General features: G+C 42.3%; 1 protein-coding gene across 5 annotated transcripts in view; it reads right to left on the bottom strand.

Moving 5' to 3' along the window:
* The window catches only part of CD5 (CD5 molecule), a 33,271-nt gene extending 9,769 nt beyond the window's left edge, over positions 1 to 23,502 (bottom strand). For 2 of the 5 annotated variants that reach the window (XM_078383571.1, XM_078383572.1), the window contains exons 1-9: positions 22,603 to 23,502; positions 15,324 to 15,362; positions 12,893 to 13,192; positions 11,802 to 11,870; positions 7,246 to 7,542; positions 6,547 to 6,672; positions 5,667 to 5,717; positions 3,184 to 3,297; positions 2,024 to 2,122 (exon numbers count right to left, since the gene is read on the bottom strand). In XM_078383571.1, coding sequence (XP_078239697.1) covers positions 2,034 to 2,122; positions 3,184 to 3,297; positions 5,667 to 5,717; positions 6,547 to 6,672; positions 7,246 to 7,542; positions 11,802 to 11,870; positions 12,893 to 13,192; positions 15,324 to 15,362; positions 22,603 to 22,675 — 1,158 coding nt within the window. In that variant the 5' untranslated portion in view covers positions 22,676 to 23,502 and the 3' untranslated portion in view covers positions 2,024 to 2,033. Of the gene's footprint in view, positions 1 to 1,931; positions 2,123 to 3,183; positions 3,298 to 5,666; positions 5,718 to 6,546; positions 6,673 to 7,245; positions 7,543 to 11,801; positions 11,871 to 12,892; positions 13,193 to 15,323; positions 15,363 to 22,602 lie in introns of those variants that run through there. The other 3 variants (XM_078383573.1, XM_020792259.3, XM_072985491.2) reach the window with 3 other exon arrangements.
* Between the last annotated feature and the right edge of the window lie 2,954 nt (positions 23,503 to 26,456).

Raw genomic sequence — 26,456 nt, 5'->3', positions numbered from 1 at the left:
CATTGAGCATCTACTTTGGAGACAATGGTCTTATTTCTTTTAAAATGAACTCTAGCAGGTCTATGCAGTGTATAGGCATCCTGATCAGAAAGCCATTGAGAAACATCCCTTACCTTCAATTTTTTGATCTGCTTTTTGGCTTCCCTAAAGAGAGGGTTCAGACCGCCAAAGCTCCCCACTGATGAGGGTGTATAATAGATACTGTGTAATATTTTTTCTTGTGCGCCCATCTCAACAGACAACACAAATATGAACAAGGTATAGTACAATAAATACTCTTTATTAAAAACAGTATATTATAAGGACGTTGTAAAACAAATTATCTAAACCTCAGGGTTTGTAGAAACACACGAAATACACGATAGATTTACAGACTGTACACTCCTGCCGTTCGGTTCCTCATCATTATCATCCTGAGCATTCTCCTGTGGGTGAGAATGAAACAAAAATTTTAGTAATCTTTTAAAAGATTGCCCCCCACCCCCATAACTTTTAGAAAAAATTTCTCACCTGGCTGTCTTGTTCCTCTGCATAACTCTCAAAACCATCATCTGAAACCTCTTCCATGGTCAGCGCCTCAGAGCTATCAGCATCTTCCGCAAAGGCTGGTTTCACTAACATACCGCCATCCACGTCCTCTGCCGATTTCATGTCATTTCTGTTCGGCACATATCCAAAGTCACACTCAAGCCCGTCATTCGCATCATCATCACCACACATCAGAGTGCAGGCCGGCTTTCTTGTGCTTTTTGGTTTCTGCTTTGGTTGTGCAGTAAATACATACAGGTCTTCTGCAGATTTGCATTTTCTTCTTAGATTTTCTGGGTCTTCAGGCAGCATTTCCCTGAGCCTTTTAGGGGGCTCTAAGGGGCACAGGGGCTTGGAAAAGCCCACGGCCCCATAGTAATAACCTTGGGGTCGCAATCGCCTTTTGCCTTTCATCGGCGCCTTTTGGCTTGTTCCCGGTGGCTGGTTTTCCTTGTCCTCCATGGCCTCCAAGACGTTCCGGTCTCTGCAATGCTCGGCAAGACCACGCAGTACGCTCTAAAACAACGACTGTGGTGTTCCAGCAACCTCTGCGGCCTTTCAGAACCGGGAGGGCTATAGGGCATGTTGAGGCATGCCTGATAGCCCGCCCATTTCTAGCTATGCCCCACCAACCTCTCCCCATTGGCCTACAGGGCCGCAGGCTGGCCCTTCCCTTCGGGAACCAATGCTCAGGCCTCCCTAGAGTCACGGGGGAATACCCAACTCTAGGAAACCCCTATAGGGCCACGTTGGCCTCAAACAGCACTTACGTCACCCCCACACAACCCAACCCTTCCGGAAGATGTGGCCTAGGGGTGTTCCTGCAACCTCTGCGGTCTGTCAGGACCGAAGAGAAGCGGTTTATTGTTGTTTTTAAACATGGTTTTAAAATTGTCTCCCGTTTAGAAGGTCTAATTATTTAATTTACTGTTACAGCATATGAGAAGGGCCCCCAAAATCCCTGGTGTGAATTTCAGGCCCCAGTGGCCTAAATGCAAGCTGGGGCATGTCCTATGGCCACCCCTTTCTAGCCAAACCCCGCCAACCGCTCCCCATTGGCCTACAGGGCCGCGGGGTGGCACAACACCTCGGGGACCAATCCTCAGGCCACCCTAGGGTCACGGGGGACCCCCGGACTCGAGGAAAAGACCCCTATAGGCCCACGGGGCCCTCCACAACCCCTGACGTTACCGCTCGACCCGCCCCTTCCTTCGGAAGGGGCCTGGGTCGAGCCTAGATGCCGGAAGGCCCACCCCTTCCGCTGCAAGGTCCCAAAAAGGGGCAGCGCAACTGTCAAAATGGCGGTTTGATGAAGGCTACCCCCTCTAACTACTAACATAACCTATACAATGGATAGGCTCCTTCATTGCCTTCGAGCAAAAACAGGATTCGGTGGGTATGGGTATGTTTTAACCTTGGGGTTTACTGCCCTAGAGATATGAAAAATATTAGGGATGACAATTGTATGACAATTACGTGCAACAATCATTCATACCTGTCATTTTTTATAGTGGCTGTGCAGAACATAAATCATAATCACTATCAGAGGAATTGTCCAGGGGACTGGAAATTCTGTTTGCTGTTCCTTCCAGAGCTGTCGAAGGAAAAAAGAAAAGAAAGAAAAACTTACTACTTCGAAAGGTGCCACAGGAACAAATATATTAGGATATGTATTCCAAGCATATCCTTAAGCAATACCATTGCACATTTTAGTCAATAATTGTCTCATGTTGTTATTCCTCTTTGTTTGAAAACTTTGATACTGTACCTTTCCTCAACAGAGTTCTAGGTAGTTTATTTCTGACTACAAGGACCTGTCAGCATAACCAAGGATATTTACACAGTAACTGTTACAAAGATGTATCTGGAAGTTGAGTCATGGCAACTGGACTTTTTTCTTGTTAGGTTGAAACGTTTCGCTACTCATCCAAGTACTGTAGCTTCTTCAGTCTGAGGAAAGTTGGTGGGAGACTCCCCACAGTTGATTTCACTCCCCCCCCCCGATCTGATTAGGCTCGTTGGAAGGACAAAGGACTGGGGATGAGGGATAATCCCACTTCTGCAGTCCTTCTCCACTCATTGTCATGGGTCGTTCACAGTGGTCTTTCTGGTGGGTGTGCTCCTGGTCTTTCTGGGGACATTTCAACCTAACAAGAAAGAAGTCTAGTTGCCATGACTGAACTTCAGATAACCTCACCTGGATGACTGAGAATCTTCACTATTACAATGACAATATGCTGTAACAAAAAATAATTGTTAGCCACCCAGAACTCTGCTAAGGAAAGTTAGTCTATTAATGTTTCCAGACAAAGCTCTAATGTACGATACATAATTCTATGTGAGTGATTATTCCAACAGACATTTATATGGAGAAAATGTTTATGTACATAAAGGCAAACTGTAGGTTACTCAAGTCACAGGTTGGCCACAGATAAGAATCAGGAGTATGAATATGATACTGGATTGTGGGCAGTACCCACCTATGTGCCTCATGTCAGTAATTTGAGTACTAAATTCATTTGATTTACTACCAAAGGTGCCAATTTACATGGTGACAGAACTAGAGTTCCATGGAATAAGATGGGCAAATCAATATTCTTTTGTTTATGAGTTATGTAATCATAAGACTTTTGTGGACTGCCTGTTCTTTGTTACCTGCGTAGGGTGAGAGGTGAGTGCTTCTCTTGAAGGCATTTGTTTCTTCTTTCTGAGTAAATTGGCTTTGAGGGTGTGGTTGAAGGGTGGCTGAGCTGTTGCAATGGAATGACACTGCATGAAAGGAGAGAGTGGAATCCTTTTCAGTACACCTTTAAGTTAAAATATATTAAATCATAAAAATGGAAACTTTAAAAAACACTCATCATTTTTTGTCTGCTGCGGAAAGGTTGGAAGCATTGTTTTCAATAACTTTGAGGGTTACTCTTTGTCACTTTTTACACACAATTTATATCTCATGAGTCCCTGTATCATTGCCACTATAGGGGACAACACCAAATTCTCCTGATCAGCCTCTGCAATTGCCCTCTGTAACAGACATTTAATGTACTCTTTCTGCATCACCTCTTGTATGCATCTTACAGTGCAGGTATACATACCCATGTTTTTGTTTCCATTATTAAAAAATTTTTAATGGATGGTATGAGGATTTCTACTGAGGAAAGAGCAGCTTCGAGGAAAGATTTTTTACTCAGTCCATGTGATGAGTGGGTGGGAAGAGTTCATATGCCCATATGCACAGATCGTGAATTCTCATTGCTGTTCTTTATACAGCATTGTCAGAACTGAACACCTTGACTGCAGTCAAACATTTAACAGTGCAGCTATTTCAGCTCTTAATGCTTCACTGTGAAGGGCAAAAGCAGGGGTGGGGCTGCAATTATTTACCGAAAACACCTCGTTATTTCATGCCTCTAGGTAAAGGTAAAGGTTCCCCTTGACATTTAGTCCAATCGTGTCCTACTCTAGGGCGTGGTGCTCATCCCTGTCTCCAAACTGTAGAGCCAGTGTTAGTCCGTAGACAGTTTCAGTGGTCACGTGGCCAGTGTGACTAGACACAGAACGCCATTACCTTCCCACTGTGGTGGTCCCTATTTATCTACTTGCATTTTTACATGCTTTTGAACTGCTAGGTTGGCAGGAGCTGGGACAAGCGACGGGAACTCACTCTGTCACTTGGATTCGATTTTACAACAGCTGGTCTTCTGACCTTGCAGCACAGAGGCTTCTGCAATTTAACCTGCAGCAGCACCACATCCCTAATTCCATTCCTCTAGGGGGAGTAAAAGCTCATATTGATGAACAGACAGAATAGCAGAACATACATGAATGCGTGCATAGACACAGCCATGAGGTTCATTACTCCACCACTCTATTTAGATGTAAATATAAAATGGTAAGGTAAAGGTAAAGGTTCCCCTTGACAATTTTTGTCCAGTCGTGTTCGACTCTAGGGGGCGGTGCTCATCCCCGTTTCCAAGCCATAGAGCCAGCGTTTGTCCGAAGACAATCTTCCGTGGTCACATGGCCAGTGCGACTTAGACACGGAACGCTGTTACCTTCCCACTGAAGTGGTCCCTATTTATCTACTTGCATTTGCATGCTTTGGAACCGCTAGGTTGGCGGGAGCTGGGACAAGTGACGGGCGCTCACTCCGTCACGTGGATTCGATCTTACGACTGCTTGGTCTTCTGACCCTGCAGCACAGGATTCTGCAGTTTAGCCCGCAGTGCCACCACGTCCCTCAAACATAAAATGGTAACATTGTGATAATTGGACTAGATCCTTAACAGCAAGGATGAGTATAAGACACCTTGGGTCTGCTGGTAGCTTTCTGGATGATCTTCAGTATCCTGGCAAGAATTTCTGACTTTCAATGGTTTAACAATAGCAGCAACAGAATGACTCCCTATTTAAATTCTATTGAACTGTGTCAAATTTGGAATATGTAGGAGTCACTTTTTTGCATGGAAAGTTTGTGAACGCCAGTCAGTAAGTAGCAAGGATACTCAAAACAAATTCCTGGGCCCAGAAATCTTTAATTCCAAGGCTCTGGCCAGAACTGATTTGGTTATTTACACGGGTATAACTTCAACAACATAAATCACAGCAGCAAACCACCATTAGTTAATGAGTCATTGCTTGGTACATCAAAATCTGGTATTTTTGACATACTGAACACCACTTTGTTTATTTAGAAGGAAACCAGACCCTTCAATTAAATGTTGGTGTTGCAGAATAAACAGTTCTTTGATGCCTATGACGTGGCCGTGTTCAATGATGGCTTCCTTTCAGTTGTTTGGATTGTTGCAGTAATTTAATTCTGTGTTAGGAAGATCCTTTCTATGTGTAGGCATGTATGTACTTTTAAACTTTGAAGCTAAGAACTTCACTGATGGTCAGCAATTGCCATCACCAAAAAACATGCACCTCAAGGATGGAAGGATAAGCAAACACTATCAACCAGTTTATAATGGCAATGTAAAACTTGAATAGACTATAATGTGCATTTAGTTTCTCTTTCATTTTCTTTAACAGCATTCACACATATTGTGATAGGTTATTTTTCCTTCTTGCAGGGGAAAACAGTTTGAAGGATAGATTCTGCGTTTTCCCCCATACCCAGAATGTTGGTTCCTTACCACTTTGGTTTGCTCCGTGTGGACCAATCCATTGGTGCTGCTTCTTGGAATCTGTAGTGTAACAGAAGGAAAGGAAGGTCTTTAGGTGATAAAGCAATACAGATCATAGACAAAGTAAATACTGATTCCCAAACTGCATGCTTCAAAAAAAAAAAAAAAAGATGTTGTCAAGGCACAGCAGTTTTATGACCTATACAAGCATTGCCAAAACTGTTACCATCCAGGCTGGATTACAAGCCCGCTCATTCCTAGGCAACGTGGGCTTTTTCCAGGTTGAGGAAACCTCAGTAACAGTATATAGCATAACTCAGAAAGACTCCTTTTTAAAGAACTATAATTTGCAGAGTGGGAGTAGCCATGCCTGGGGATTCTGGAAGTTGCAGTTTTGAAAGGTAACCTTTCCAATCTCTGGTACACAGGATGTGAAGAAGAAACAGGAAACACTGCCTTGAATACTGAGCACAATTGGTGTTAATTTTCCCTAATCTGGAAGTACCCCGGTGTGTACCTTCACAGAGCTAGTGTACAGCATGAGGATATAGCATACTCTACTCTTAAAACGGGAGCTGTGAATTAGAAAATCCCTGTGGCCGATCTCATCTCATGTCCTTCAGTGGCTGCTCTTAGGCAAGCTACTCTCTCACAATCTCTACTCCGCCCTTTGCATGGTTCCCTGCTAACAGTTCCATAGATACAGGTTTTTCTGGGGCTCCTGTACAGTCATACGGTTGTGTGAATAGAGACCTTTAACTAAGGCTGTTCTTCTTTATTCAGAAAAGCTGCCGTATATATAACCAACATACCTAGATAGACCAGGCATGGACTGAGCAGAAGAGCAATGCTTCTAGTTTCAACTTCTCAGCAAAAGAGTGGCACTTACATTTCTTCATTACTTTTTTATAGATAGGAGGCGCACAGATCATTAGAAGGACAGCAGTGAGGACAAGTCCCAGCAGGATTCCCAAGGCAGTCTCTGTGCTGGAACCACCGGGCTTGGAATCTTGGCCTGGAAACAGAAGCAGAGATCAAAGGTTGCATCGCTCTTAAGAGCAGGGCTGGCTCAGGATGTTTTTCTACCTCAAGGAAAGCAGCAACTGGCACTCGCTCCCAACCAATTCAAGGGTCCCAGGACCCCAAACCAGACAGCTGTTTTGCTGCAGGAGGCAGAAAAATCCCTCAATGGCATCTCCCCATTCCTAGCAGTAAAAAGGCAAAACAAATTAAGTAGATTTTTAAAAATGCTATCGTTTCCTGACACCAAAATCTGCTGCCTCACTCTGCCAAAAAAACTAGTATGCGAGGAAGAAAGTTCCTACTAAAGTAATTTCCTTAATTTGACAGCTGATCTCTTTGACAAAAATGGGGGGGGGGGGATTGCAAAATATGACCCTTGACCTGCATTCTGTACAATTCAGAATTCTACCATTTCAATCAATCATGTTTATCTATAGAATCTCTGACATATTTGGTCACCTCTTGCAGCATTAAGGTGGTGTGTCGGCCTGTGTTATGCACAATTCTGATAACATGAAAAGCAGAACAAAACATGGAGCTTGTTTTCATAATCAGTCTTGCTCACCTAAGCATTTCACCAAGGTTATAGTCAAGCATGTTTCAGTTCCATCCAAACAGTTCAAGCTAAGGTTCCTTCTTTCACACTGTACTTGCTCCCAATGGACTGGCAAAGATTCCTTGCCCCTCAGCTCCTTCAGTCCTCTCAGATCTTCACAGCCTGCACCTTGGCAGCTCCTGGGTGCCAACCCATTCCACCAATTCTGTAACCCCAGGCAAACCATTTCCCAGCGGCCACCAAAGTTTAGTTCCACAGTCCCAGAACACAGTGAGATTTCATCATTTAGCATTATCATTGGTGTATCTATGACAGAAAGAGATGGGGACAGTTAGCAAAACATATCAACAAGGGAGTGTAGCAGCACAGCAGCTAGCAGTGTGAGCGGTGAGCTGCAAGCTATCAATTCATGATAACTTGCATTCCATGAAGGGAATGCTAATCAAATTTGCAAATGATATAACATTGGGTAGAATAGCCAATACCCTGGAAGATGGAAGCAAAATTCACAATGATATAGATAGGCTTGAGCACTGGGTTGAAAACCAACAGAATGAAACTCAACAGGGATAAGTGCAAAGTACTGCACCTAAGAAAAAGAAACCAAGTACTGTACACAGTTACAAGATGAGGGATACCTGGCTCAGCAATACTACAAGTGAGAAGGATATTGGAATCATCGTTGATCACAAACTCAACATGAGCCAGCAGTGTGATGTGGTTACAAAAAAGGCAAATACTATTTTAGGTTGCATTAGTAGAAGTATAGTCTCCAAATCCTGTGAGGTACTTGTTCCCTTTTATTCAGCAGTGGTTAGGCCTCATCTTGAGGACTGTGTCCAGTTCTGGACAACATACTTCAAGAAGGATGCTGACAAATTGGAAGAAGTTCAGAGGAGTGCAATAAGGATGATTAGGGGGCTGAAAACCAAGCATTATAAGGAAAGGCTGAAAAAACTTGTCAGGTTTGCTTTGATCCATGCTTTCTACCTTTATTCTAAGCCCACGGGGCTTAGCAAAAGGAGGGGGAAAGAAATCAAAGCAATCCCACGACAGCACAATAGTTTTGATCCCTTTCTCCCTTATACAGCCATGGGATTGCTTTGATCCATTCCTCCTTTTGCTAAGCCCCATGGAACTTAACAAGCAGAGGGGAAAGCAGGGATCAAAGCGATCCTGCAGCACTTTGATCCCTGCTTTCCTTTTGCTAAGGCTTAGCAAGTGGAGGGGAAAGCAGGGATCAAAGCCCTGCAGAATCACTTTGATCCCTGCTTTCCCCTCCACTTGTTTTTGTTCTCTCCTCAGCTTGCTTCCATGTATAAGACAACCCTCAATTTTTAGTCTAAAGATTTTAGACAGAAGTATAGTCTTATTCATGGAAAAATACGGTATTTTGTGAAGGGCCTTTAACCAACTAACCAAACCACCAAGTTAACTTAAGAAAATGCAGAATGATGCCATGTAGGGAAAAAACATACTATTGTCACATTTATTTCTGTGAGATTCAAACTCGCTTTGGCTATATGAGAAAATTATCTTGAACCCTATAAAGCAAGGTTGTCAAATTTATGGAAGCTTCTATATGAAACCGAATGAATACAAGGGGTAGCCATTCTGTATTTGACTTAATAGCTGCTGTTTCCAGGGTGGTCCAGTCTTTTAAATGCTCATGAGTCCTATATGTCACTTTGCCAGCACAGCAGCCTGTACTAACTGGCCAGGTTTAATTTCATATATTGCCTTACATTTTACTGGTCCTCCATCTAGGTTGAGGGGAAACTATAACTCAGTAACAAAAATGGCACCCGTTAAGCATGCTGAATGTAAAGCCCCAGACCCACACCTTGGCATTTCTAATTAGTTAACAGGGGATGGGAAAGACCTTCTGCCTGAGTAGAAGTTGTGTGACACTGAGTCAGATCATGGACCCACATGGGCCTGTATTGTCCACTGTGATTGGCGGCATCTCTCCAGAGTTTCAGACATTGCTCCTTTCATAGCTCTACATGGTCAATATTCACTGGGCTGTGTTAATAAATCTTTAATTTTTAAACCCCTGGAGACTCTGCTCCCTTGTGTGTAAAAAACTGTTCCTGACAATGTAGATGCTGTAATTCTTGCTAGAGCTTCCTAGCAAGCAATTATTCACAACATAAAGAATTTGTTATCGTTTGTTCTTCCTAGTAGGCATTACTCTGAAAACACTCAGTACTTATTGGTAGAATGTACCTTGGAAACAAAGTCATTAGAAATTGTTGGAGATTAAAAAGAACAATTTAGGTTCCTTGTAAGGAACAATTACCATGAGCAAAATTGGTTTGCTTCCGAACACAAGATAATAAATATTAAAGAAGCAGCCTTGAACCCTGTTAATAACTCTGTATGACAAATAAAATTAGTTGTTTAAAATATAGTTCTTATGGAGGAATAAATGAAACAGGAACACTAATGTTTTGAACTAAACTTCTGAGGGATGACCTTGTGAGGAAAAGAAGAAAAAATATATTCTTTAATGTGTTTCCATCTTTGTGATTGAACGTTTTACATAAGTTATCTAAAAGGTCTCAGCAGAGCACATTCGTAATAACTTATGAAAATAACACAAACATGTATTCTTTTTAGAATGAGGTATAAGTCATGTTTATAGGATAGTAAATATCTTTATTCATTTCTTGCAGTTTGAATATATGGACAATATATGCATTTGTAGTTGCTATGAGCCAATTGTAACTAGTGACTGCAAGTAAAAACAAACCTCAAATGTTTCTGAAGTAAATGCATAAAAAGACAGTGCCTTCTGATGGGTTTAGGGAGAAGGATATGTAGAAAAGTAGCACTATCGTGGTTGGAGAACATTGTTTTCATATGAGTGTGTGTGTGTTAAAATAAATGCTTAAGGCTTAAGTAGATGCATTTCTCTTATATTGTATGCGGATCAAATCAAGCCTGAAGTCTCTCTGGAGACAAAAAGGTTGAAACTGAGGCTGTCCCACTTTGGGCACATCATGAGAAGGCAAGACTGTCTGGAAAAGGCAATAATGCTGGGAAAGGTGGAAGACAGCAGGAAAAGAGAAAGACTAAATATGAGATCGACTGACTCCCTAAAGGGAGCCACAGCTTTGAATCTACAAGAGCTGAGCAGGGCCATTGAGGACGGGGCATTTTGGAGATTGCTCATTAATAGGACATACATAAGACAACAGCAACTTGATGGCACATAACAGCAACAACGAGAATTTTATACTCCTAGAAAATTATTTTTCTTCAGTTTTAGATAGCGTATTTTTCCGTGTACATGACCCCCCAATGTATAAAACGACCCCCTAATTTTGAGCCTTGGTGGAGGCAGAGGAGCAGCTAATGGGCAACTGCTGCTTCACTTCTGTCTCCTCTTCCTGCTTCTGTCTCTGCTGCCCGCCAGATCACCTTCTCCAGTGCAACTTCTGGGGCTCACCTCCGGCTCACGTCGCTGCCTTGTCCCCTGCCCTAAGGAGACAATCGCTGGAGGAGGTGATCCGCAGGAAGAGATGCCCGAGCGCGCCTGAGTGTTTGTTTGCCTCTGCCTCCTGCTGCTTCCACCACCGGAGGGGACAACGTGAGGATGTGAGCTGAGCCTGCGAGTCCCACTGAAGATGGTGATCGGGCAGGCGGGGGAGGCAGCAGCCAGAGGCACCCGAGCACGCACATGACTGCCTCCTCCCGTGTATAAAACGACCCTCAAATTTTCCTCTAATTATTTTGGGGGAAAGTGTCATTTTATACATGGAAAAATATGGCACTTCAACTTTCTCAAAAGAAAGAAAGAAAGAAAAAGAAAACTTTGTTAAAAGTGCAGTAAATTGTCTAGACATCCAGTTACTTAAACCTTGACAAGGGAATTGGCAGCTGTGGGACAAATCACCGAAGTCCTGCCCCCCCCACCTCTGGTCTGTTCAGAGCATTGTGAAAAGGGGGGTTGACTTGTTAAGCCCAGTTAATCTGACAGCTGGGCAACCAAATAGTCTGGTTTGTTATAAGGCAGCTTCATTTGTCTGAAATAAGCATTCCATAAACAAGGGACACACAGAACCAGCACCTCCTTCAGAAGTAAAGGAAGCTTATTTATCACAGCACAAGGCTTTCTGCAGTTCTCCAAGCTGCAAATTTAGTTTGTCACCGAATACTTTTCTCGGGTTTTTCACCAAACACTAAGCTTCATAGCACCTCTGAACCAATGCATATCTGAAGGGATAACATTTTTATTAACATCTAACTGCAAAGCTGGTGTCTTGAATAGTTTGAACCTCAAGCTCCTACTTGTCCCTTAAGATCTGCTTTAAAATGTCAGAACAGGCACAGGAGGCCAAGGGGAAATGAGTGCACCTCTCCCCCGCCCCCCCCTCAGTGCCCCAATTTTTTCCATTATAGTGCCAAGCTTTCTGCCTAGGGAAAGTGATTTGTGCCAGTGGAATGGCTACTTTAAATCAAAGTCTACATTTTAACACAATTGTATTTTCTAGTTTCTGTCATTAATAATACAGAAACTTGCAGCAGGAGCAAATATTTGGAGGATTTGGTTTTCTTACCAGTGGGCTTTGAGGAGGTCGCGGATGGTGCTGTTGTTGGTTGTGATATAGTGGATGTTTGCACAGGATCTGACAGGACAAACAGGCCCAACATATTTTCGAAGAGATTAGTTCAACCCCAGAAAGAGAGAGAGAAGACAGGTTTAATATTTCAACTGGGGGCCTAGCCATTGGCTTGGACTTTTAATAATTTGAGAGCCAACGTGGGTCCAATAATTGAGAGAAAAGTGGCATGGAAATAAAATAAAATAAAAAATTGATTTACCATTGCCACCTTTCAGTGAGTGGAATAGCAATAGTAAACCAAACATATATTTGAATCCAGGTTTCCTGAGTTGTAGTCTAATACTATGCATTATTACACCACATTTGGTATTGTATATGTAAGGAAATATCTAAATATCTGTTTTAATTGAAGTTGGAAGCTGCCCAGAGACTCTTGCAGAGTATGGGCAGCATACAAGTCAAATGAATGAATGAATGAATGAATGAATGAATGAATGAATGAATGAATGAATGAATGAATAAATAAATAAATAAATAAATAAATAAATAACCTGCACTTATTCTTCATCTTATACAAATATATTACAATGTATATTTTAAAATAAGTATTTAGAAAATATTTATTACATCTATATTTATGTTTTTATTACTCTGCTCTTTGCTCAAACTCAAAACAGCACACAGACATAGAGTTTCCATATGATCAATCTTCTAGGCATTGCTTAGCTTCAGCAAGGTTGTACCATCATTTGCCTTGAACCACAGCCCTCCTCCAGGAAGAGGGGGAAAAAGGAGAAGTATCCAAATAATGCTACAGGCAAAAGCCAAGAACAATATTTTACAGTAGCATTTCCCATCAAATGCAAAGAAAACCACACTGAAAACTTCCAGAATCTATTTTTCAGAGTTCATCCCAGGAGAGAAAGGAGTTATGTTTGTATTAAGCATGGCAAGGGCACTTCCAAAGTGTGTGTACACAGACAAACACGTACACACCACTCTTAAACACACACACACACCCCTCTTAAATATCATACCTATCTCACCCAAAGAGAGAATGCAAAATAGGAAGATGCTGTATCTACCTTGGCAAACCAGGGCCACACCTGGATAATGTGTGCAGTTAGACTCATGCCATAAGCAGTCCCTGAGTGTTGTCTCATTCCCCTGACATTCCAGCAGGCAAGTCTCTTGCTTCTCGAGTTCTTTGGCATACGGATCCAAATTTCCAAAGGGGGAGCCACAACCAAGTTGTTTACAGGCAAGCTCCGCACTCTTCTCTTTCCACATCTTGCCTGAAATCCTTCTCCATCGGCTTCTGTGGAGGATCTCCAGCCACCCAGAACATCTGGCGCCAGTGCCATCAAGCCTCACATCCCACCCTGCTTAAGGAACAGAAAGATATTAAAGACCTGCCAAATCAAACTGTATAGAGTGAAGCTAAATTTTGCTTCTGTGCTCTAGAGACCGCTTTCTGAGTCCCTGTGAAATACGACATCTTTGCAGGGATTCAGGAGAGGATGGAATAAGGAACTGTTTTGGTGGCCTGCTGGACACAGCTGATTTTACCTTTGCTTCCACCACTTCATGGCAAGGTACTTTCCTTTTAGATTGCTACGTTGCTATATGCTTTAAAGTGTTTTACTGTTTTAACCATGTTGTAAGCCATGCTGGGTGTCCTCTCACAGAAGAAAAGCATAGTAAATATATATGTACATACATGCATGCATCCATACATAGTTATCTTAGTCCCAATTAGAGTATATCCATTGAAATAAAAGGAATGATAGTCAACACTAATTTCAAGGGATCTAATCTAGTCGGGACTGAAATTGGATTTAATTCACTGTTTGCTCCCTTTTTTCATTCCCAGCGTCACTTAACTCTCTCTTAGTGAACTTCATGGGATTTAAAGATGCTTGATTTTGGCTGGTTCATATCCATTTTTATTAAGAAGCATGGAAATGACAAATGCCATTTATTTATTTAAGGGACTTATCTACCCTTTTTCATGTGGGCTACTGCTACATTAAAAAATAATGAAAATAACAAAAAAGCCCAATTTGTTTGCAAAGGATACTGTATCTGCTTCTTTTTCCACAACCCATGGCATGATGAAATGCTAATTCAGATGTGTGAAAGGATAAGACATAAGGTGATTAAGCCACCAATGATAGCGTTTATGTATGAATAATTAATATTCAGTCAATGTGAAACACAATGTTTACACAGCAAAAACTCTCACTGCATCATTCCGAGAAGATCAGGACACAGACTTACCCAGTCCTGGACAGCAGGCGGCAACCTGCATGTCTGCTTGGGTGAGAAATCCCCAGGTAGGGAACCTGCACGGGGGACCTGGAACTGCCCCAGCTCGGAGGGGGGAGGAAAAGGTGAGATTTGCCCCTGCCCTAGGACACAGGGGAGACACGGAGTGGCTTACATCTGCATGGCCTCCCAAGGGAACTGCCACCCCAGATATCTCTCAAGGAGACAGCAGATGGCATTGGGGGGGCCATTCGGATCCCCTGATGAGGTAGATCCAACCCAATGCTTGGCCAGGATGACTGTTGCTGTGATCAATAAAGTTGTGGCCTCTTTTCTCCACTTATGTTGTGTGTGTCCGTTAATTCAGTTATTTAAGGACCAGCCAGCTTAGCAGTAGGCCATCAAATGTATGTTCATTATTGAAGACTTGATGGCTTTGCCGAGACATGTTATTGCTTGAAGCAAAGGACAAAATGGTGTCCTCTCCTCATTCCACATGCAGAAGCAAATTGAACTGGCAGGGATTACATCCTCTACTGCACCTGAGGCACCAGGTGAACACACACAGCTCTGTACTCCTATAGAAGGGAATGGCCAAAATGAGATTGAATGGCTCCAGAGAACCAGAACTGCTGCCTCCCCACCCCACCCCACCCCAAGATACAGTGGGGTCTTGACTTAAGAACGGCTTGAGTTAAGAACATTTTGACTTAAGAACCACTCTCATAGGAAAATATTGACTTGACTTAAGTACTTAGATTTGAGTTAAGAACTGAAAAAACCCACGTGGGAGGCAGGGAAAGTGCAAAATTTGAACTTTCAGTTAACTGTTGGCCAGTGAAAAGGGTGCCTGTCTGCTTCCTCACTCCTCCCAGCGTTTAGAGAGTGGATTGGGAGTCTTCAGACTGCCTGGTACTGCCTGGACTGTATTTTCCCTGCCTTCCCTGAACCTTTCTTGACCTAAGAAAAAAAGAAACAAAATATCCCCCTCTAGTGGTTGAAGGCGGAATAGCAGCTTCCCATTAGTTTCTATGGACGGAAAAGAGCAGATACGGATCAAACGGTTTTCAATGCATTCCTATGGGAAATGCAGATTTGACTTGAGAACTTTTTGACTTGAGAACCGCCTTCCAATACGGATTAAGTTCTCAAGTCAAGACCCCACTGTAGTAGATTTTCTTACATAGGGGTCGAGCTAGCCCTGCCTTCTAACATTTAAAGGAATTTGACGACTGAGCAAATACTGACCTTCAGGGCTCTCTGTTTGGCTACTGCCACAAATAACCACTGTAAAGAAAGTAATAGAGTAAAATAAATCAGATAAAATATCCATGACCTGAAGACAATTTTACTTCACACCAAGACCTGCTCACTAGCAGCACTGCGTTATTGTTTCAGATAAATAAATACTGAAATAAAATTTTCCATTTGTGATTAACACTAATAGTCAAGCAAAGCAGCCTATTCGACTCTTAATGTGTTCAAGAACGCTTCTGAATGGACAGCTTCTCTCTCTCTCTCTCTCTCTCTCTCTCTCTCTCTCTCTCTCTCTCTCTCTCTCTGTGTGTGTGTGTGTGTGTGTGTGTGTGTGTGTGTGTGTGTGTGTGTGTGTGTGTGTGTGTGTGTAAAGAAAAAGACTACTGGGGGAAAACCAGAAATGGACATAGCTATTTTATGGACTCCCTATAATATTCCATGAACACAGCATAGTTATTGAACGATTTGAGTGTCATCTGGAGGCATCCTGGTTTTTACTCTTTGTTGTAAAAGACAGAGAGAGAGAGAGAGAGAGAGAAGCAGGCTTTGCCTTCATAACTAAAACTGTGCTTGACATTTTTCAAATAACTGTGCATCACAAGTTAAACCACATTGAAACAATTCCATCCAAGATAATTTTTTAAAAACACCTATTTGTTCTGTTTAATCCAGCCAGGATGCATGTCCATTCGAAGGTTATGACGTCCTGTGGGGTAGTGGTGGTGTCTTTCATAACCCACAAGCCAAGAAAAAAACATGTTCAAAGTTCTCAGCAAAAGGCTACTCACGCCTTTGTTCAGTCAAGCTAGGATCTGAAAGAGCCTTGGTCAAAAGCAAAAAGCAATTTGCACACATGGAAGAGGGTCTCGGTTCTACTTTCATACATATAGCTGTATTCCACTCCTTACACCACATTATACAGCGCTCAGGAGGATCTCCCCATTTTCATCACAAATTTTCAAGGAAAATGAGAGACTGCAGAGGAGAGGACCCTCTGCAAAGTGTTTTGGATTCTGTCCCTACACAACAACATACAAATCAATCGAATCTCAGATGAAGCTTTTGGTCCCGGTGACTTTTACAGATAGATGCTGATCAATAGTATTATATTCCCAACAGGTCATGGTAACCTCTTATACAAACCATGACCCACCTGTAAATAAAACGTTATGAGCCTGCCTGGGAGATAAGATCATCAGGAGAGGTCTCACCACCCTCACAGGTGCGTTTGATGGGGACAGAGAAGAAGGCCTTCTCTGAAAAGATTTTTTAAAAATAGATTGTGGTGCCTTGTCACTTTCAAATGTGTTTTTAGTGTTTTAACATCAAATGTGTTTCATTTTATTTATCATTTTAAATAGAGCCTTTGTTTAATTTTTAAATATTTCTATACATGTATTTAGCTTTTAAGTAGGAGGCACTGTTTCACAACTGTCCCTGTGAGGTGCAGATTTATAAATGTATCCTGAAAATATTGTCTGGTTGTAACATGGCATTCCAGCCAGGGCACAAAGAGAATAATGAAAGGGAAAATTAGTTTTCTCAGTGCCACTTCCTCTAGGGAGAAAAAAAAGAAGTTTTTCGGTCACTTTTTCTAGTTAGGCAAAACATAGCTGTGATTAACTGGGAATAGGAATAGCCTAGAATATCAAGCAATTTGCTGCTTTGGCCCAAAGACCATGCAAAGACTTTTCAAGCAGTAATTAAGGTCAATATTAGACACCAGATGGATTTCCATGCCAGTGGTACCAGCGAAGAAGTCATTCTTCTCTGCTACCATTGCGTCTGCACAGAGTTGTCCGACAGAGATCTTTTGAGTGGTCAAGGGTCTCTTACATCATGGCTGGCAGGAAGAGAATTCAGACCACACTGGAGTTTGCTGGGAAGTATTTGTATGGCACTTTGCGGGCAAAATCACTTGAATCCGTTCTGACCTGGATGCTGCAGTTGATACACATCCTGTGAATGTAACAATGACCCCTACTTTTCTTGTGTAGATAGAGAGGTTTCAGTTTTTGAAGCCTGATGATATGGACTGGACCCTTAGAGAAGTAAAGGCTACCACATATCTGCTGGACCTCTGCCTTCCTGGCATGTAAAAGCTGCCAGAGAGGGACTGGTCAAGTGGATAGATGGGGTGGTGAATGCCTCCCAGCATGCATAAAGGAGGCAGTAGAAAGACTATTGTTGAAAAAGCCCTCCTTGGATCCTGCAGTACTGGATCATTACTGGCCAGTCGTTAATATTCCTTCTTTGAGCAAAGTGCTGGAGGAGGTCATGGCTTCTCAGCTCTGGGGGTTTCTGGATGAGACAGATTATCTAGATCCATTTCTCTCTGGTTTCGGACCTGGTTGTGGGGTGGGGACTGGTTTCGTCACCTTGGTGGATGACCTACACCGGAAATTGGACACTGGGAGTGTGTACTTGTTGGTTCTCTTGGACCTCTCAGCAGCTTTCGATACCATCAGCCATGAAATCCTTCTGGACTGTCTCTGTGAGACAGGATTTGTAAGCACCATTTTATGTGGGCTTGCTTTTGGAAAGCGTTCGGAAACCTCAACGGGTTGAAAAACGCTGCAACCAAATTGCTAACTGGGGCTGGTTACAGGAATCACATAACTCCCCTCTGTTACAGCAACCCCACTGGCTGCTGATCCATTTCCAAACACAATTCAAAGTGTTGGTTTTAACCTATAAATCCCTAAGCGGCTTCGATCCAAGCTATCCCAAGGACCACTTCTCCCTTTATGAGCCTGCTTGGATATTAAGATCATCAGGAGAAGGCTTTCTCTTGGTCCCACCACTCTCATAGGTGCATTTGGGGTGGGGGACATGGGACTTCTCTGTTGCTGATCCCAGACTCTGGAACTCCCTCCCACAGGAGGTCAGGCTGATCTTATCTTCACTGTCCTTCTGGAAGGAGATGAAGACCTTTCTGTTCAGGCTGGTATTAATGACTGGCTGTCTAAGAGGGGGTTTAAAATGGAATGGTTTGTATTTATGTTGTTTTTAAAATCTGTTCTAATGCTATTTTTATTCTGACATTTAAAATATAATTTGATTTAATTCTGTTTTTTCCCATATTTTTATAACTAACTGTTTTTAGCTTTTAAATATCGTCTTTTATCGTTTTAATCTTCCTTGGGTCCTTTTTAAGGAGAAAGGTGGGGTAAAAATATTTTAAATAGACAAACAATAAAATGACCACAATATATTAGATAAGGATACAAGTAGTGGAATCACACATCTCCCATATCTAATCATCCCCTACTCCACTGGACTGCACTTTAATTGAAATTGAAAACCATTATCTCCACAACACGCTATTGTTAATTACAAAACACAGGAGATTTTGCTTTCATGAAGATCACAATGGATGCAAAGATAAAACTCAGAGAGGCCAAAATGAGAATTTACATTAAAAATCCCTCTCTCGCTTCTCTTACCTGTGACACATGAACAATGTTTGGCCCTATATCAGAATGTAGAGAAGAAGTATTTGTCATACAATTGATGTATTCCAGCCATTGTATGATTATTTCCGAATATAACTGTCTTGAGTGCAGTTGTAGGTATCCTTCAGTCTCGAGAGACTATGGTAACGTGTTCTGTATGAAGGTCTTGGAACAGTGTCTTGTGTGGCTGAGAAGGCAGTATGAATGTCTGATTATTGTAAATGTGGAAGAGACATCTTTTTAGAGCAAAAACAAAAAAGGAATTCTGGCTGGTGTAAGTAATAGGCACTGCAAATTTGATTTAATCCAGAGCCATTTTATCCATCACTTAGAAAAGTGCCCTATTTTACATCCATATTATTAGACACATTATTCACTGGGAAGGCTCTGCTGAAATTAATAAGAAAAGTGCAAAAGGAAGGAATGTCCATTCATTCCAATGGAAAGCATACAGGAAACATTTCTTGCAGATGAAAATTGTGCTTTATCTTTCCTGCTCTATAATTCAAATAAAGGATACAACATTAATGAATAAAACTAATAGTCTTTACTTTTGATTACTTTTTATGACTACCTCGTCAACTGCTATTCTTTCTTGCCGCTACTCTCTGAAAAGTCATTTGCCTAAGAGGAAATCAGACGGAGAAGAGGGGGAAGAATAATTAACGGTATAAGTCAAAGGCTCAAGTTAGATTCCTGCTCACTTCAGTGAAGCTGTCCTGATTTGTACCTAGGGAATTTTCTTTCCCTGTCAGACATGACAATTAAGCATGCAAAACAATTACTGTACACCTCTACCTCTTTTAGCTGACTTCCTTTTTGATCATCTTATACAATAAAAAGGACACACAGCTATCCAAGTAACCATTTCACCGTGTGAAGAAAAAACGAGGACTTTACCTGCTAACAATATTTTATGCAAGCAATAAACAGATGTGGAAGCCCATATATTCTACAGGTACCCCTTTCATACAGGTGTAAACATAGGAACATGTACATATCTCTCTTGTAAATTGCTTCATGAATGAAGCTCATGGGCCCCATATAGGTCTGCAGCCTTACCCAAATCTAGACACCCAACAGGTGTCCAACCATGTTTGGAAGGGAGGACAATCTGTACCATTCAAGATTCTACTCATGCAAGATTAAACCAGTCCTAAGATTCATTTTATCAGGCCTCAAGAATCTAAGTACAGTATATTGTGACATCTGATCGTACCCATGGCCATATCCAATGACTTCCCTGGAAAAGCAAGGTTTCCTAGCTGAGAGCCAAAACAGGCATGACTGGATCCCCTGTTGACTTCTTTGGGGTTCTGTTTGTCTGTTAGCTTTAAATTAGCCACAGAGGGGTCAGTGTTTAATCAGACCAGTAGTATACTGTATTTGGTATTTGCTATGGAAGAAACACTCCCATTGGCATCTGAATCTTTCCCCTTGCCACATTCTTCCCAACCAAATTTTACCTTCCCTGAAAGTTGCGCTTAATAGCTACAAGTGGTCAGATTACAGCAGCAGTTGTCAAAGCTCAGCCTGGGGCTGGATGTAGCCCTTTAAGGCAATTTTTGTGGTCCTTGAGGGCTCCCTACCCCATATGGAAAAAAAAGTCATTTTTCACAACTGGAAGCATCCAGGAGCAGTGTTTTTGCCATAAAATGAGATGTTGCCCCACAGCTATCCACACAAATGGAACAGGAAATGGACTTTCAGCAGCACCCGGTTTTGATGTTTTCATTATTATTATTTTGCTCATTTTTTAAGCTGGTACATGAATTCTGGATTACAGGTATCTATGTAAGAGCAGCATTTGAACTGGGAGAAGGGTTTCAACACTCCCTCTTACAGTAAGGGGCTAATATTGCTAAAAGCCAAATAAACGTAGGAAACCCATTTTGCCAGTTGTAAGCTATGGCAGAATTATATAAATAAACAAACAGGTAGTAATGTAAATGTTGTAAGTTATCTATTGTGGTGTAGTGGATGGAGTGAGGGATTAGGGCCCTGGAGACCAGGGTTCAAATCCCTGCCCAGTCATCCAAGCTCAATGGGGTGTAGAAATGGTAAACCCACTCCTCAAACATCTCACTTGACTTGAAAGCCTTATTTAGGGTCTTTATCACATGATGTAAACTATCTTGAGCCACATGTTGGCAGGGAATGGTGGGGTAAAATGCTTGTAGATTAATAAATACATAGTAATTTAGAGTTCTGTGGTATTAGTATGCTGAACACATTTTAAATCCTTCCACCTGCCCACCCCCAAAACTGACATGCTTTGAATACTCTGTTCCCACCCACTTTGAACATGTCAAGGTGAACTAACTTTTCATTTCCTTATCTTGGTTTGCCAGATGCAGCCTCCCTCTTCAACATTCAGGTAACACTCCTCCTATAATTACTATACCCTGTTAGTGCCACTGTTCTGCACTGAAATAACGTAGAGGTTCAGCGAGCACTGCCAGCATCTTACACACAAAAATTCACAGCCTCCTGGTTTAAATTAAAATAAAAACTGGAAGGTGAACACATAGGACAGTGGCCAAGCACAGTAGATTAGCCAGATAACAGGGGAATATTAGATACGGCTGCCGTGCAGAACAAGCTCTTTCTTGGTCCAAACAACGGGGAAATGTTCATCCTCAACTCTCTGCTCCAGCTGGTAATTCAGGTATCATGATAGTTCTTGGTCCCAATGTGGCTACATCTTTAGCATTCTCCTGACTTGCCTACGCTGCTCTCACATGCGGCTTTCTCTTACTGGACTAGAATGACTCTTTGATACTATTTTAAGTCATGAACTTGTTTTTGCCAAGTCCAAACAGTGAAATAGGCAGTGTTATGAAATAAAGAAATCCTGAGTTATACATAGGGGGCACATTTTTTTACTGGCCTAGAAAGATGCTACACATTCATGCTGGGAATTTGACTAATTGCTGACGACACTGGCTAGTGCCAGAAAAGCAAGCAAGATCAGAAGGGAATTATGTTGGTTTGTAGTACCCTGAAAAGTGTTATCTCTTACATTCCCCCCCCACAAGAAAGTTAACCAAGGAGGTTATTGCAGTGACATATTACATAAAATAACAAGCAGCTTATAGAGTATTGGCAACAAAAAAGAAAGTTTAAAACTGATGTCAGCAAAAATAAAGAAAAAGTAGCACTAGGGGGTTTGTTCGCCGAACCAGTTTGTTTTGTTTTCTAGCTTACCCAGAAACCTTCCTAAAAGACAAACAGCTTGTCTTCTTCAGAAATGTACAAGGGAATTTCCCAACAGCATTTTTCCAGGGAGGGTGTGTCTTAGAGAGGGACACCCCACCCCTTGCAAAAACCCAAGAGTTAGCTGCCCTCAGCCATAGTCCCATTAACAAATGATCAGGTAACAAAACCTGCTCTGAAGACATCAGTCCATGAGGGAAGGCCTGTGGGAGCATGGCCACTTAGATAAGACTTCGCACAACCCACCAAAGCTTCTTGCCAGATGAAGCTCTGTTCCTGTGGGGACTACCGTACCAAATGGCCCTTGGAAGACTACCATGTCTGAGCACACTCCAGAAACACGGGAGCAGCATAATAACACTCAGTATTCCTATTGGGTTTTCCTTAAGTTCTCAAAGTGCTGCTCACCTCAGTCAGCTCAACCATCCTGACAACAACAGGGTGCGAGAAATCTACATATTCTAGGACTGAGGAGCGATGGGAGGCAGGGACTAAAGCTGAGAAGAAATGGCTTCTGGACGGCATCTCACTGAGTTTGCGCTCTGCTGAGATCTGATCGACGCCTTGCATGGACAGAAGGGCCTACTAAGAGTACTCACCCAACATCACCACTAACACCAGAGGGATAAAGGCTAGATGATGGTCGATCCCCATCGGTATGTTCCTCCTCATCCGACCATATACAGGCAGTTCTTTTGTGTCCCTGCCCTGAGACTTCACGGTACCTGCTGTGGGCAAAGGGAGGGGATGGGGAGGAAGCCAGGCTGTTCATGTGTCTCCTGATGTGGGTTTCTTTCTTTTGTGTCACGTGGAGAGTGCTCTATGAACCTGTGTCCTCTAATCTTCAAAGTCTTGCTCACTATCCTCTCACAGAGAGAGAGAAAAAAGCACAGATCCAGGCCAAACCATGGGGTGTCTCTTTCAAAACAGAGGTAGAATTTGGCTTTTGAAAAAGACAGGGAATAAACTATTGTTAGCATTAAGTTAAGTCGAATTTCTCCTTAGAGGGAGGTGAATTTTTTGCTACAAAATGTACAGTTTTTCCTCAAATACAGAGCTGCACTTCTCACCAGGAAAGCTCAAGAGTCAAGGGCTTCTTCAGAGCACAGCCTGAACAGCTAGTTACAAGTGACTAGATGTGTATATGAGCCGTGCTAACAGACCACTGTGGAGCTTTTCTTCCTGTGGAAAATTTGTTCCAGGCTTTCTGCAACAATTTTTTCTAAGAAAACATTCAACAGATGTAGCAATGCAGGGATATCAGGGATGCCTCATCTACAATGACCAGTTAAATTACCCCAATGAAAAAGGAAGGTGTCTCATTAATTTTGGCTGTCATGGTAAGTCATACTTAGGGTTCCTAGCTCACATAATAAAATATTCCACCGCCTGAACAAGGCTGGTGAGATGAAGAGTTTCTTCTGGCTCTAGGAGCAAAGGGCAGTATGAAAACTGTCCACACATTCAAGGCCAAGCATATAGGTATATGGGGAATACCATGTGACTTCCAGTATTGTGAAGTAGCTTAAATTTAGATTAGATTTTAAAAAATATTTTCAGTTCCTTGTGTGCAACGCTGATCGAGAAGCTGCTGCAACCACCGTTTTGACTGGCATTTCAGACAAAGGCTAAGAAAATACTTTTAAAAATTTAATCTGAGTGATTCAGCACATTAGTGATGGTCTACAATAGGCAAAAGAAGTAATTTCACTTCCCCTGCCCCTCTGCAGAGGAGCAAGGGAATTGTTCAATTTGCAGATATCCTGAAGTGGCTCTCTTATAAGCTACTTCACAACACTGGAAATTGACAGAGGGAGGAGTCTTGGCAGCTTTGATAGCTGCAAGGCTCAACTTTGATCCTTTCCCAGTGATTGCACACATTGGGAATGGATTAAACTAGAGCAGACCTATCCACATCAAAAAAGTAGACTTCCCCAGTAGAAGATGGAGAATGGACACTCAAGGGAGAAATTGATCCACTCTAGCAATCAGGTTGCTTGACTGCCAGAAAAAGGAGCAAACTAATCTGCCCCCGCAGTGCACCAAACAGCAGGACACATGCCCATCTGATTGAGCTGTAAGTCACATATTCAGGTCAAGTCCATATATATAGTACTGTATATGATTAAGGAATGTAACATGTAAATACCGTTCTAGAAAGAACGTGCCCATTTTTCAGAAGAGAAACAGCGAGGCTGAGACTAGTCCCAGCTAAGGGGAATGAGTAAATGCATGGCAAATAATTCAGAACACATATGGAACAGGCAGTGCATCGAAAAGAAAACTTTCAGAAATAATGCAAGTCACAAGTTGCATATACAGTATACAGTACTTTATGGGAAAATTAAGTGTGCATGAAAATTGCAGAAAACACTCCCCTTTTTAGAAACACAAACATCGGATGTAGCTAGACTTTGCAACAAGCCAGAATTCTAAAGAATCAGTCCTTGTCAGCGAGAACAATTAGGGACTAAAAGGTGATGTGAAAATTCTTTCTGCTTGAGATCTTAGACGTCTTTCTATTTGAGATCTCGCCACTTAGAATGGATAATTCTGGAGTAGATGGACAAGTAGTCAGATTATTCAGCATAATAACCCTGAATAATCAGACCCTGCACTCTTAAACAGTAGTGGAGCACACACAAATATATGGCTGAATAGTCCCGCTGTCTCCATCTCCATTCAGACATTCATACCGTACAATATCTGAATAGAACAGAAAATCTGTTTGCTGGGGAAACGATGTCTGAAACCTAGACAACCCTTATGAAAGAAGGTAAGAAGATGTTGCTTTGGAGGAAAAGGGGTGGGTTACTGTGAATAGTGTAAAGGGACAAGTTACCTGAGTAAAAACTTACAATTGAGTACAACATCTGGGATACTTTCGACTTCATTTTGCATCTGTGTAGCTATAAAGGAGCTGGAAAACAGCAGGATTGGAGAATTTGTTGTCTGATGTATGCGTTTCATGCATATGTTGACTTAACTGGTTGGCTGACAGCAGTAATTTAGAGTTAGTAGCATCAGTTACAAACAGTGTTTGTTCTGCAGCAACAACATTCATAGACCAGTTCTTGCTCAACCATATTCTGATAACTAGCCTCCTGAATAAAGCACCCAGAAGTGTCATGCTGTGAAGGTCTGAACAACCAGTGGAAGGAAATAGTGTAAAGCAATGGTTCTTAACCTTTGTTACTCGGATGTTTTTGAACTGCAACTCCCAGAAACCCCAGCCAGCACAGTTGGTGGTGAAGGCTTCTGGGAGTTGCAGTCCAAAACTCCCGAGTAACCCAAGGTTAAGAACCAGTGGTGTAAAGTACTATAACGTACAAAGCAAATATTCACATTATGTAAAACAAGGTAGTACTGGAGTCAGTAGGTATCGCCCCCTGCCTCCCCCCCAACAGTAGGAGCTGGTGACCTAAAACTATTACGTTTCATGGTTACTGGCATCACTTCAGTATCTGGCCTGTAACAACTTCCAAGCAGCCTGGCTGAGAAATAATATTTGATGTGGCTGTTACATAAAACTAGGCCTAGCTGCCTGACAGAAATAACTGCCTTTGTTTCAATAAATAGCCTCTCATTTCCTGTGCCTACCTGCTTTGTTTTCGTTTTGTTTTTTTAAACAAGAGGTATTGTTTTTAGTTCCTTCTATAATTACTCTGGTGTTATCTCTGTCTGTGGTCTCTGTCTGAGGTGGGAAAGTTTTCTCCTTAGTGCTACAGGAAGTGTGCAGGCAATACTCTGCAGCTTTCCTTCAAGCCCAACTGTGCAGTGCTGACTTAAGGCCTACATATGCACAGCCATCTCTCTCCTGAGGCTGCAGATGCAACCAAGAAAATCAAAACTGTTATCGGTGCAAAGCCACAGTGGAGTGCCTAGGCCACTGCTGAACTGATGCACACCCAGTGGGTTAGCTTAATCTTGATAATAACCCAGCAGGCATTGCCACTCAGCGCTTGAAAGGTCACCAGGGTGTTGGCTGCCGACAGTGTTTTCAAGTTGCTTAAATGCAATCAAAGTGGCTATCACACCCAGGCCTCTCTCAAAGCAGGCGAGCCTGTGACAGAGATGGATCTTGGGAAGATCTTGAGTGCAGGTGTTTATAGCATGGCTTGAAGATCATATTTAGCATGCTGGGCCACGTCCTATCACCTATCTGGCAAAATAAAGACTGGGGTGCAGTATGCATGCCTGGTACCATCTTAGCAGCGCTTCTTTGGCTGCCTCTTGTGACTGAAGTCATTGAGATTAGAAGCCTTGTGTGAAAAAAGGGGTGTGAGGAAGAAAGAAAGGTGGTAGAGGAAGAACCCTACCACCCACATGACATCCGTCCCCCCCTCCTTGAAACTGCAAATTTTTGTTCACATTTTACTTCCTCTGAATTGTGCTTGGAGTTCCCTGCCCAGTATAGAGAGCCTCAAATTTCCAGCGGGAAGTGACTGGATTC

This window comes from Pogona vitticeps, chromosome 1 (assembly GCF_051106095.1).
Source record: "Pogona vitticeps strain Pit_001003342236 chromosome 1, PviZW2.1, whole genome shotgun sequence".
NCBI classification, from domain to species: Eukaryota; Metazoa; Chordata; class Lepidosauria; order Squamata; family Agamidae; genus Pogona; species Pogona vitticeps.
Note: the sequence above shows the minus strand (reverse complement) of the source record. Positions and strands in the feature narration are given on the sequence as shown.